The 13,296-nt window shown below is 34.0% G+C and overlaps 1 protein-coding gene across 2 annotated transcripts in view; it reads right to left on the bottom strand.

The window, feature by feature from the left end:
- Positions 1-13,296, bottom strand: part of LOC148600973 (uncharacterized) — a 169,015-nt gene that overhangs the window by 20,427 nt on the left and 135,292 nt on the right. For both annotated transcript variants that reach the window (XM_088555206.1, XM_088555207.1), the window contains 19 exons: positions 13,029-13,146; positions 12,553-12,731; positions 11,954-12,113; positions 11,256-11,453; positions 10,403-10,642; positions 9,681-9,840; positions 9,076-9,317; positions 8,425-8,555; positions 7,848-8,001; positions 6,433-6,654; positions 5,910-6,003; positions 5,498-5,621; positions 5,018-5,166; positions 4,215-4,348; positions 2,923-3,195; positions 2,066-2,356; positions 1,365-1,516; positions 779-920; positions 313-416 (listed from right to left, as the gene is read on the bottom strand). In XM_088555206.1, coding sequence (XP_088411332.1) covers positions 313-416; positions 779-920; positions 1,365-1,516; positions 2,066-2,356; positions 2,923-3,195; positions 4,215-4,348; positions 5,018-5,166; positions 5,498-5,621; positions 5,910-6,003; positions 6,433-6,654; positions 7,848-8,001; positions 8,425-8,555; positions 9,076-9,317; positions 9,681-9,840; positions 10,403-10,642; positions 11,256-11,453; positions 11,954-12,113; positions 12,553-12,731; positions 13,029-13,146 — 3,267 coding nt within the window. The remainder of the gene's footprint in view (positions 1-312; positions 417-778; positions 921-1,364; positions 1,517-2,065; positions 2,357-2,922; positions 3,196-4,214; positions 4,349-5,017; positions 5,167-5,497; positions 5,622-5,909; positions 6,004-6,432; positions 6,655-7,847; positions 8,002-8,424; positions 8,556-9,075; positions 9,318-9,680; positions 9,841-10,402; positions 10,643-11,255; positions 11,454-11,953; positions 12,114-12,552; positions 12,732-13,028; positions 13,147-13,296) is intronic.

Genomic DNA, 13,296 nt, shown 5'->3' with positions numbered 1-13,296 from the left:
AAAGATGGATTATCTCCCCTTTCAACAGACAGCCAGTGGGATATTTACAAGGTTATGATTAGTCTTTTTTTTTAATACCAGTCACCAACTTAAAAGTTTATTAAGAAAACTATTAGTAATTTTAGGACCAACAATAAGGGTAAAATTTAACATAGTTTTACAGACACCTAAAATCTGAATAAGGTTTAAAAGAATTTCTGAGTTCCTGAAATAGATACAAGAATATAATACCCACTAATTTTTGGTTATGTTGCAATGTATATATTGATAATTATTAGGTTTTGTTTAATGTTAAGAAATACTAAATCGTACCATATCAAAGTATGGTCCAGTTTTAACCCTGCCTCTTTCTGGAGGTGTGACATCAACAATGAACTCGTGCACAGACATACCACATGCACCTGACTTGTCAGTACCTGGAAGAAAGAAATATATACCATGCAACTATAACGACTGACGATAATATAAATAAGCTAACAGACACAGTTTTTTCATCTAGATATACTATTTTTTTACGTTATGTAAGTCTTTGCAACAAATCAAGAACAAAAACAATTGTAAAAAGCAAATTTCATGTAAAATCTATACAAGTTTTATATGCAAAAACCAATTAAGACACATTAAGACTGTTTATGTGGTCTGTTATTGTATCTTAATAGGAAGTATAGGTGAACTTAGTTGGTTTTTGACATACATGAATCACTTATAAAGTCTGCTACTTAAAACAGAACAATTGAAATACCTGATATCATTTAAACCTGTTCAATCATTAACTTACCCATAGCATACACATAATATGTTTGCCCCTGTTGTAGATTGAGGCCTGTCAGTGTGTACACAGTATACTTGTTAATATTAGTTACAGCAAACTCTGTGAACAATCTACTTTTTTCTTCTGCTGTTGCATCACCTCCATCAATCTAAAAAAAAATATGATTTTTTTTTTAAAGTTTGATTTATTACTGCATACTTAAATACTTGCATCCATAAACAATACATCCATACAGTGACTAATACCTGTACCATAACACCCAAAGTAAGTCTGCTATTAGAAACATTCTTCTGTAATCTAGTTTATTTTATTACAAACAAATCTTTATAACAAGGCATTACGTTTTGAAAATATGGGTTAGCAGCTAATTTCCCAATGGGAACTGGAGTATGACATTATGATGCAAAAGGGAATCCTCCCTCCCTTTTGTAAAAATGAACTGATAAAAGTGAATAAATTAAATAAAAACATTGTTTTACTTCCCCTCTTCTCTAAAAATCATTAGTAGGCTTCTCATGTAATATACAGTGCATTTTTTTCTTTGGAAGCAGACAGATATTGTCTCCCTTGGATAGAGGAGTTAACTACTTACAAATGGTTTACAGCTTGTTGTACTGTTGGCATCAGAATTGTTTGACAGAGCCACATAATACATAAGTATGTCTAATGGTGATTCAAAGCCTTCAAACTGTACATCCAGATATTTGTCTGTTGACACAAAGTCATTCATGACAAAAGATCCAGCTGAAGTAAAATATAAGAAAAAAAGATATAGACATCACAGATAATCAGTCGTTTTTATTTTTGCACTGAAAAAGAGATCGTAACTCCAGAAGAATAAATACAACAGATGCATCACTAATAGTGGACATAATTTATTGTCGAATGTATAGAGTTAAAGTTTGAGCAATCATACAGTGAACATCCAGAAACCAAAGCATAACAGACAGACATGAACATCACTATATGCCTCAAACTTATTGAGCAAGGGCATAATTATAAACTATATGAAGTAACAGCAATGAGTCTTTTTTAATGCGAGGTCACCAACTTCAAAATTAATCAAGAAAAATATTAGTGAGGTACCCAAATTGTAAATGAAAGTGACAAGTTTCTATAGTTTAGAATACAGAGGCAAATTTTATTTTATAATGAAGGCAATATGTGCTTTGAAATAATAAACACCTCACAACCTTCAAATTTCAATATGACTTTAACTTTATAAGTATGTTTGACATTTTAACAGTTGGAGTAAAATGAAAAAAGCCACCAACACAAAAAAATGGAACTAACCTATGACTCCACCATCATATCCAACTCTGAATCCATTGGATGTTACTGTGGCAACAGAATATGAGGCACTGTATGCCTTCACAGTGAAATAGTAGATACCCGCAATAGGGGTCAACTCAAGGTCATAAAATATTGCAGTTTTGTTCAACCAGACATTTGTAAATGGCACGACGTCATCTCTGGTTTTAGGGAATCTTCTGTCAGTTCCGACAGCCACTTCATAGAATACAACTTCCTGGTTGGGATCCTGTTCAGCAAGCAATGTCTCATCAACTTGTAGACCAGGGTTACCTTTTTAAAAATAATGACAAAGTATGTACGGTAAACCAGAAAATATCTTTTGAATTTGACAACTTTGAAAAGAATAATTCAAATTCATTCATTCATATGTGCTTAAAATCATCGAGATTCACAAGTGGATTTTAGAACATTATTCACTGAATTGTCAATTCAGTAATATCATTATATGAAAAAAGCAATTTTTTTCCTGTATTGTTGTCAACTGCAACAACTATCAGTAACAAAGATCTTTAAGCACATGATTGACCATTTAACTTGTCCTTATGCTTGTAATGAATTTATATGATCAACTAGAAATACTGTGAGCCCTGTCAAATACCACCCTCTCCCCAAAAATGTACAAAAGATTTGGCACTATCATGGCTACCTCAAGTTTAACAGGCGTATAAAAAATAATTAACACATCATGTCAACAACATTATCACCCTTCACCATGATGCAAAGATAAATATATATCTAATTACTGCTAAGAACTAAAAGAAAACTTCAACTTGTTGCACACAGGCCTTCTACATTAAATCAACTCTCCTTACAAGCATTTAACATAAGTCTAATACCTGATTGAACATCTACTTGTTTCATAGCATCAGCAGGCAGACCAAATCCATCCCAGTTAGCATAAACAATCTTGTTTGATGGCAAGAAGTTCAAGTCATAACCTTTGATATCCCCGTCAAAGACCTTTCCAGGCAATAGTGGGTTCTTCTCTATTGTGACACCATCTGATCGTAAGATGTATGTGAAGTTTAGGGCATTGGTCACCTTAACCAGTGAGTAGTACATCTTGCCATTCTCTAAGCCTAGACCATCAGTCATTCCCTTGGTTTCCACTGAAAACAAAAAGCAATTCATATAGATAGTCCAATTAAATAGGTTCTAGATTGATTGATTATGGTTTAACAACTAATGGCAGATGTTTCAGGCAGTTCAGGACAAGAACGATTTACCAATCAATCACAACCTGTGTTGTACTAGTCAGACATGTTGAGCCAGAGTTTTATTGTGCTGGTTACTAGCTCCTAGAAGGAAGAGCCTGCAGGTAAGCATGCCACCTCATTCAGAAACATTATTCTGACTCAAAGCAACCCGTTTTCATTACATTCAGTTAATTACCATGCGTTTGAGGAAGGAGTGACTACCAATTTTAAAGTCTTTGGTGTGAATCAGCACAGGTTTGAATCCATGACCTCCAGGACTTGGTACCCTACCCTGAGATGACCAAAGCAAAAAGGCATACAAAAGATTTTTGTGAGATATTATGTGGTGTACTAGGTACTTTAGCCCAGAGTAAACATTTGGCTATTTTAGAAAAAACTGCTTCAGTAAGCCAAAATAAGCATCCAGCAAAAATTGCCTGCTATACAGTAAATTAAAAAAAGGGAACAGTTATGAAGAAATGCAACAACTGTGCCACCATATACCCTTTATAAAAAAACATAAATAGATCTGATTTATTAGTTATCAATATTCAAGTTCATATTACATTGTTTTCTTCAAAATTGCTGACATCATGTCATGCTTGACACAGATTTTTCTAGATTATGTTTAGTTATAAAGGTCCTGCCCATGATAACATGAGTACAACTTTATGACTCCATGTTTATTCCTCAGTCCAAACTGACTTAACATACAGTTAAGCTACATCAGCATTACCAGTGGTTGATATTAGCTTCCATTAATGCAACAGTACAACCATCGTTTGGTCAAAGTGGTAAATATAAGTAAAATTACCAAGGAACAAAATCATCTGCATGACGATTAAAAGATGGAGACCAAGGCAATCCTAATAATGAAGGTTCCTTCCAAAACAAATAAGAACCTCTGATGATATGGACAATAAGTTACTTACAATTCATGGGAAGCCAATCCTGGATCACTTTACCATCAAGCCTCTGGATCTTCCATTCATAGCTGGTGGCAGGACAGGGATCACCTGACACATCCCATGATGCTCTGTATGTATCGTCGCTAGACTGGAATTGGCTATAGACGAAAATATGTGAAAAAAGAATAAAGGAAAGGAAAATTTGATTTTGAAAATTTTTTTTGTAGTTTTAATGTTCCCATGTTAACTTGAATTGCCAATGTCTTTAAATACTTCCCTGTCTAAGAATCAGGCATAAATTGTAAAAAGTGAAGCACATAAAGAAGCAAAACACAGATATTTTATTGGACCAGTGCACCTGGTCCATGCTCCCAGTTTTTAGTGAGAGTCCAAGTTGCTCATTTACTTTTGTTACTTTGTATGTATGATTTTAGTTACTTTATGTTCTTCGTTGTGTGTGTCTGTTTTCCATGTCTGGTCTTTGTCCCTGGATTACATTCTTTTGATTACCGTTATAACCTTGGTTCCTTTGATTACTCTTTGATTACTGCTATAACCTTGGTTCCCTTGATTACTCATTGATTACCACTATAACCTTGGTTCCCTTGATTACTCTTTGATTACCGCTATAACCTTGGTTCCTTTGATTACTCTTCAAAGTATTTATACCTAATTACCTTTACAAATAACCATCAAAAAGTTTGTAAAGTTTGTCACTCTAAGATACTGATAGGTAAAATTAGTTCAAATGAACTATGGAAAAAATGGCAGGAAAATTTTCCCATACTTTTTCCCTATACAAGCAGTAAAAAAATATCTACACTTACACATCACCAATGGAGTTTTCTAGAACATCAAAAACTCCAACATGACTAAGTGCATCCATGCCTTGACTGAGATATGACATGTACAGTCCATTAGATGTAGCTACACTGGTCAGTCCAGCTCCATTGATACCTTTTATAGACACATAAACCTGAAATTCAAGAGATCAATTTTTGTCAAACAATTACAATGAATAAGTTCATTTATCAGTAACATGATTGTTTTTAGTGTTCTTAAATACAGCCAAATATTGGTTACTATTCTGATACATGTAGTATCACCAATATCTTGTCATCCTACTTTGTATGTATTATTTTGGTTATTTCATTTTCTTTGTTGTGTGTGTCTATTTTGCCTGTCTATTCATTATCTTTGGAATATATTCCATTGATCCAGCTCGAATCTTGGTTCCCATGGTTACTCAACAAAATCCAAATAACTAACAGTTTTGACTATGTACAATATTATTTAGAAGTTCATACCACTCTGTAGCCCTTAAGGTTGAGTCCACCAATAGTATATGACCTAACACCCTCTGACAAGTCTATATCAAAGAATGGTTTGATCTGACCTCCACCAAGGGTCGTACCCAGAGCTATCTGGTATCTGTGAAAAAAATTTGAGTAAGATATTTCACTGCGATATTTTTTTTTAATGTTTCCTCTACTTATTACAGAAACAAAACTCCGAATTCATTATTACTTTGCACTGAAAGCATTTTAATGTTCATGACAAAAAGTCTGAGAGATTTTGAGTTGACATTTTTTTAATACATCCATCAATCATATAAGTTTAAATCTCAAAGCAAATTGAATTTCAGGCTAAACCAAACAATGTTTAACAAAAGAGTAAAAACAAGAATTATTTAAACGAATATATAAAGAACTAACTTACCTGCTCACTCCAGACTCAGGATCTACAAATGGTTGCCAGGTGGCAGACACTGATGTCATGGATTCAGAGCATACAGCATCCAGTAAATCACATTCTACAAAAGAGAAAGCTCATTCATCATACATTAATAAAAAGATTAAGCCATAAAGATGATATTATAGGGATGTAAGGCCACACTGATGACATTAAAGGAAGGTAAAGCCACAGATATGACATTGAAGGGAGGTAAGGCCACTGAGACGACATTAAAGGGAGGTAAGGCCACAGAGACGACATTGAAGGGAGGTAAAGCTTATAAAAAGTAATTTACTAGGTTGGTGATTATGTAGTGTATTTCTTCCTAATTTAATTCTATTTCTGTCACATTCTTTAACTGATATATTACTCACATTCCTTAAAATTGTCATTTAACTAATTTGAATGGTCACTGTTTGAGTGAGATTAGAGGAAAAACTGAATTTAAAATACATAAAGAAACCAGACTAAGACTGATATAAAATAACTACCACAAATTTAACCCTACCATCATCTGTGTCACATTTCTTTGCATTCATCTGTAAAGTAACATCACTGTTTGTAACATCAACTCTGTAGGTTGTATGAAGGTCAATCACCTTGCCAAATGTAGGAGCTGTGGAATCTATACCAATGGCTGTGGAGAAGGCATAGGTTTCCTTATCAACAAAGTTGATGGCTGTCACTGTGACATAGTACTTGTCTCCATGCTTCATCTTGTCACCAAGACCTAGGAACAACAATCATACAAGTTTTAGAATAAGAAGCTTCATGGCTGAGCAAACATGAAACACAATACCTTTAACATTTTGGCAGGTGTAAAATTTGGGATTGTGAGGCAAAAAAGTATGCCACAAATTTTGGTGATTATAATTTTGTCTGATGCTAAGTTGTGCTCTAAGTACCTTAGTTCAGAATAATCATTTTGCAGACTTTATTTTGGTGTTTTTCGACAGACTGCTACAATATGCCAAAATTAGGACACTGCAAAAATTACCCACAATACAGTATCTTATTTGAGGAACTTAAATATCTGGAACTTGTAAGAAATTGATTTGATGGTATGTCTAAGTTAAAGACCAGCTGACCAAGACCCACAAAAATCAAATAATTTCTATGGAACGAACCCTGGCTATAAACTGATAAAAAAGCTCTATGGAACGAACCCTGGCTATATACTGATAAAAAAGCTCTATGGAACGAACCCTGGCTATAAACTGATAAAAAAAAGCTCTATGGAATGAACCCTGGCTATAAACTGATAAAAAAGCTCTATGGAACGAACCCTGGCTATATACTGATAAAAAAAGCTCTATAGAATGAACCCTGGCTATAAACTGATAAAAAAAGCTCTATGGAATGAACCCTGGCTATATACTGATAAAAAAAAGCTCTATGGAATGAACCCTGGCTATATACTGATAAAAAAAGCTCTATGGAACGAACCCTGGCTATATACTGATAAAAAAAAGCTCTATGAAATGAACCCTGGCTATATACTGATAAAAAAAGCTCTATGGAACGAACCCTGGCTATATACTGATAAAAAAAGCTCTATGGAACGAACCCTGGCTATATACTGATAAAAAAAAGCTCTATGGAACGAACCCTGGCTATATACTGATAAAAAAAAGCTCTATGGAATGAACCCTGGCTATAAACTGATAAAAAAAGCTCTATGGAATGAACCCTGGCTATATACTGATAAAAAAAAGCTCTATGGAATGAACCCTGGCTATATACTGATAAAAAAAGCTCTATGGAATGAACCCTGGCTATAAACTGATAAAAAAAGCTCTATGGAATGAACCCTGGCTATATACTGATAAAAAAAAGCTCTATGGAACGAACCCTGGCTATAACTGATAAAAGATAGAGTCTGGATGATTGAGGGTTACAACTTACTGGAGTTAGTGGTCTTACCTTGAATAGAGTACTGGTTCATGTAGCCTGGTACCTCAGTGCCATTGAATATGTTGTTAGCTCCCTGTTGGTCTCCCATAAAGATTTGGTACTTCTTTATAGGACTCTGTTTGTCAAGGAAACCAGTCCAGCTACATTCAATTGGAGCATTCATCTAACAAAAGAAATATGTTGATATATCAACCAACATTTCTGTGGTTATGTGTATACTAAGGTAATTTTAGGTTTGACATGCAGGACAAACAGCTTTCTGTTCAACAATACTTTTCTATTTTTAAGGCAAAAATACAAACATTAAGTTGGTCCAGTAGCTTCTGTTTATAAAAATGCAGGACCAATCCCTGTGTGCATACTGCTCTTTCATGTGCTGATTGCCAACATTTCATCCCCAGGAATTCCCACACAAATCTTCAATACACACTTGAAAAACTTGTACTTTATCCCATTCATTATGACATCAAGCTAAAAGAGTAAACCTTAGTTTCTGTGGTAACTCAATTGAAACCTCTACTGGATGATATCTAAAATTTATAGATTAATGACTTTTTCAACCTTTCCCTATAGAAAAAAAAATTACCCCCACATAATCAGGACATGTGACAAAGCCTTCCTCTGGTGGTGATTTGTCAATGATAACTGATCCTGCTGCAACTTCTGATACCAGTCCTGCTTTGTTCTCTGCCCAGATACTAACAATGTTGGGCTTGCCTGTGAAAGAAATCAGAACATACAAATATCATACTCTGACAATCAGTAATTCGTTAAGAAAATAATAGGTCAAAGACAGAAAGGGCTGGGTTGCTGCAAAATACATTAACTCGGTAAACAGGAAGTAGAAGTGCAACAGACCTGAAATCGTACCTTTCAATACAAGATTCAATCCTGAAGTTGCACACCAAGTGGCTGCGATTTATATTTGCAGAGAAAATATGTCAAGAAAATATTTTCCCAACAGACTTGACAATCATCATTCTATAAGTCATTTTCCATGAATACAATCTTGCCAAAACTAAGGGTTTTTATCAGAGCCATCCTCAACAACAAGTACGCTTCCATCGATCAAGCAGACAACTGAGATACACAGATCAAAATCAATATGCCCAAATAATCACTGTTACCCTCGGACAATTTTCTTATTTTCTGATTGGTTATGATAGATCACATGGTGACTCAATATAAAATAACATCAACCAAAAAGCTTTCAAGAAAGAACAAAACAAAGTTTTACCAGTATCAATAGCAGTGACAGTAGCCAGAGGTAAAGTACTGAAATCCATAGAAGATATTTCCACTTCTGTAATTGGGGCAATGTCCTCTGCAAATGGGTAAGTTCCGACAGCATACCATCCACGTTCAATATCACTCTCTGTATCGTTGTATGTCCATTGAGCTGTGAGTGAGTCAGTCGTTGTCTGATACAGAGAATGGCCACTTGTTATCTTCTGGTCTGATGATGTTTTATCTGTCAATCTGTGGTGAAGGGAAATAGGTATCAAATCAAAACATCACAAAGAAATAATCAAGTAACTGTAATAAAGTCCATTTATCGTTCTTTTAATGTTTGATTTTTATTTTGTTGGATTGTGGTCCAAATGTATATTTACCAACAAAACTTTCTATTACTAAATCAACCATACCTGTCAATAGTGACTTCAGGTAAACTTTCTATTACTAAATCAACCATACCTGTCAATGGTGACTTCAGGTAAACTTTCTATTACTAAATCAACCATACCTGTCAATGGTGACTTCAGGTAAACTTTCTATTACTAAATCAACCATACCTGTCAATAGTGACTGCAGGTAAATTTTCTATTACTAAATCAACCATACCTGTCAATAGTGACTTCAGGTGGTGAGACATCTACTGTGAATCCATCTGATGATGATTGTACAACATTACCACCATTAGTAATACCACGGACAGCTACATAGTACATCGTCTCTGCCTTCAGTGGCAGTGTAGCATGGGCATGGCCTGAACTGGTGACACCTATTGGAATAATGTTTAATAATTATATCCAGAAATCAAAAGCAAAATATAACTTGAAGTATGAAGGTTATGACATAACAATAGATCTGTTTACTTATAACTTGAAGTATGAAGGTTATGACATAACAATAGATCTGTTTACTTATAACTTGAAGTATGAAGGTTATGACATAACAATAGATCTGTTTACTTATAACTTGAAGTATGAAGGTTATGACATAACAATAGATCTGTTTACTTATAACTTGAAGTATGAAGGTTATGACATAACAATAGATCTGTTTACTTAAATTTCTTACAATCTATAGCTTTTAGTGTGATGCATATCTATCATATCTTGAACTTTGTAATTTTCTTCAATTTATAAAATTCTTCAGAACATTGTATGAAACCTTTGATGAATTGCCATATTTTGAAGTATTCCAACATCAAAACAAAAATATGCAATCTTTTGACCAATACATTATTCCCTGCATGATTCTTAGAAGGACAGCTACTTACAGGAACCAACATTCTAAAAAGAACAATAGTTCTTTCCTTTGAAAAAAAGATAAAACATTACCATCTCCAGCAACATTGTCTTCTTCTGTGTGTATAATTCCCTCACTCATGAATGGTTGAACATCTTCACCACCAGGTGTTGTCCCTACAGCCCATTCATAACTCATTACACCATGCAAGTGGCTTTCAAACCCTTCAAACTGTACAGTGACAGTAGTTGTATCTGAGGTGAAGTCAATGTCAACACCCATATCTGGGTTATCTTGAATATCTGTACCATCAGCTCCGTCCACAACTAGACCTAGAACATGTAAAATGGTTATATTTCTCAGATTGTAACACAACACTCTCATCTTTCATTTCAGTAGCCAAGACATGTGAGCACTAAGATGTTGTTTCAACAAGTGAATGATATTCAAAGAATTACTGTCTATACTTTTACCTTTAAATAAAAAAGCTACTATTTGATATTTTTTTAAGATTCTTCAGAGTGAACCTCGCAAATCTTAAGTGAGTATGATGAAGCCCTTAATTGTTATTATAAACATTTACAATGGTAACCAACTTATTCATGAACATTTTAAATGTGAAACCATTCACAGACAATTAAATGTGAAACCATTCATTCACAGTCAACTGAATGTGAAACCAATCACAGACAACTAAATGTGAAACCATTCATTCCCAGACAACTAAATGTAAAAACAACATAATTTGATACAACTCATTGACATACCACAAAATGTGATTCCAAATAAATCACTAAATACCAAATGTTATTTGAATTGTTACCCAGATCTTTCAATGACTACAAAATAAGAAACCACTCATTCACTGACCACAAAATGTGAAACCATTGAATAGTAGACCACAAAATGTGAAACCATTGATCAACAGACAATGCCAAAACCTACCTGCTTTGTCTTCCTCCACTACAACTATTGGAGTAGAAGTAACTTCACTACTGAGAAGGTTGGCTCCATTTCTTGCCTTCATACTGACATAATATACAGGTATTTTACTTGTCAGATTAGTTATTTCTAGATTGAGACCAGTAATCAAAACATCAGCTTCTGCACCATTGTCTCGCCATGCCAGGACATCAGTTCCACCTATAAATATTCAATAAGTATTTGCAACTTATTAAGATTTTCACAAATATGTTGGATAGACATATGGTAGTAATCTGCAGGTTCAAATTAAATCAAAAGACTTTTAAACACTTAATGCACAAGTTTATCAATATTAATTCATAATTTTACACTAAAATTTGATTTTAATTTTAATTTGCAATCCACACTTTTAATGCTAACAATTCCAGAAGGCAGGCTTTTCTTATTCCAATTATACTGCCTTAATTTTTGCTTAGAATATTAACATCACAATAATTTCTCAATACACATTATACATTTCAAACACTACAAATACTATATAAGAAGTTGTTTACTTGATAAAACATTTTACAGCACTAATACATTTACATTCTTTATTTTCATAAAACTGGAAAATTTCACCTCAGAAATGATCATTTAAGTTAAAAAACATTCCATTCATAATTCTTTACTGTGTGCGACGCACAACGTATGACTTCATGTCCATTTTTCTTTCTCACCTGGGGTTGTTCCAACAGCTACCTGGTACCCTATTATTCCAGATTCAGGATCAGTAGCAAACCAAGCAGCCTTTATATTCTTTGAGTCTGCTTGCCAAACATAGCCTTCAACTTTCTCTTCAACACCATCAGCTAGAGTTCCAACCTTCATCCACATCACCTGAAATTACCAGGACACATTAGCATTAACTGTTTTCACTGAAAATATGTACTGCTTTCAATGCATTCCTTTATTTTTTTCGGCTTCAAAGCAGTTGGTTGCATCCAGTTTGATGTGCATTTGTTTATATAACAGGTTATGTGTAAAATATACCTGCCATTCTTGGAGAACTGTATTATTTCCACAATTTGTACAAATTATGAACTGATAAAACTAAAAAAGCTACATACTTATAGCTGTAGCTTCTTACAAGCAAAAAATGAGAATTCAGGAAGTCCCCGTTTATATAGGCAATGTCTGCTACACATTTATGGTAGGGTTCTGAGATCATCCACTTACAATGGACATGTTCTTTCAAAGAGGAGAGAACTAAACAATCATTATTTTTCATAAAGTCAGGGAAAAAAACCTAATGCAAATTTTAATGTGATCCACTTACCATTGGCTCTGTTGTGTCTACAATAATACCATCAGTTTCAAATGCTGCAACAAATCCTGCTTTGTTGATGGAACCCACCCTGACACTGTATCTAGCGCCTACGTTTAGAGATAGGCCTGTGTGGGTGTAAGATGTTCTAGTAGGGTTGTTTAGTAGATCCAGCCATTCTCCATTGATTGCTATGGAAACAATACCAAATATGGGTGGTGTTAATAACTCCTAAGTTAATACTGAAAAGTTTGTTTTCAAAATGCAAGGAAAAATAAAAAAATAATTTTAGTAATTTCATGTATCCAAAACCTTTATTTCTATATATAGTAACATATCCCTACATTCAACAGAATAAACATTTTTGCTGGTGCTTATTTTCACTGTTCCACTGTATAGTGTTTACAGGTAAGAGACACCTTTTACTAGTAAGCTTTACCAACTTTCAATCCACCATAAAATAACAAAAAATATAATGGAAGACTAACCTGGAATAATCTGTCTCCTGGTTCCCTGAAATTTCTCGTAGATCTGAACCTTGAAGTGATCAACTCCAGATTCTTCATCAACAAACTTAAAGTTTGTTGACAGTGAGGTGGAATCAGACTACAAAAGCAAAATAACAGAATCATACCATACAAACATTTGTGGGGATTTACCTGTAAGAATTTTTCAATGGGATACTAATGACTATAAGATAAAATTCCACTTGAAATATCAAACTATTTAAGTTATTGTATCTTAATCTTCCAAAAA

Source organism: Perna viridis, chromosome 12, assembly GCF_037379345.1.
Source record: "Perna viridis isolate PV_CMFRI_1.1 ecotype Kerala chromosome 12, ASM3737934v1, whole genome shotgun sequence".
NCBI classification, from domain to species: domain Eukaryota; kingdom Metazoa; phylum Mollusca; class Bivalvia; order Mytilida; family Mytilidae; genus Perna; species Perna viridis.
This window is presented reverse-complemented; position numbering and strand designations above follow the sequence as displayed.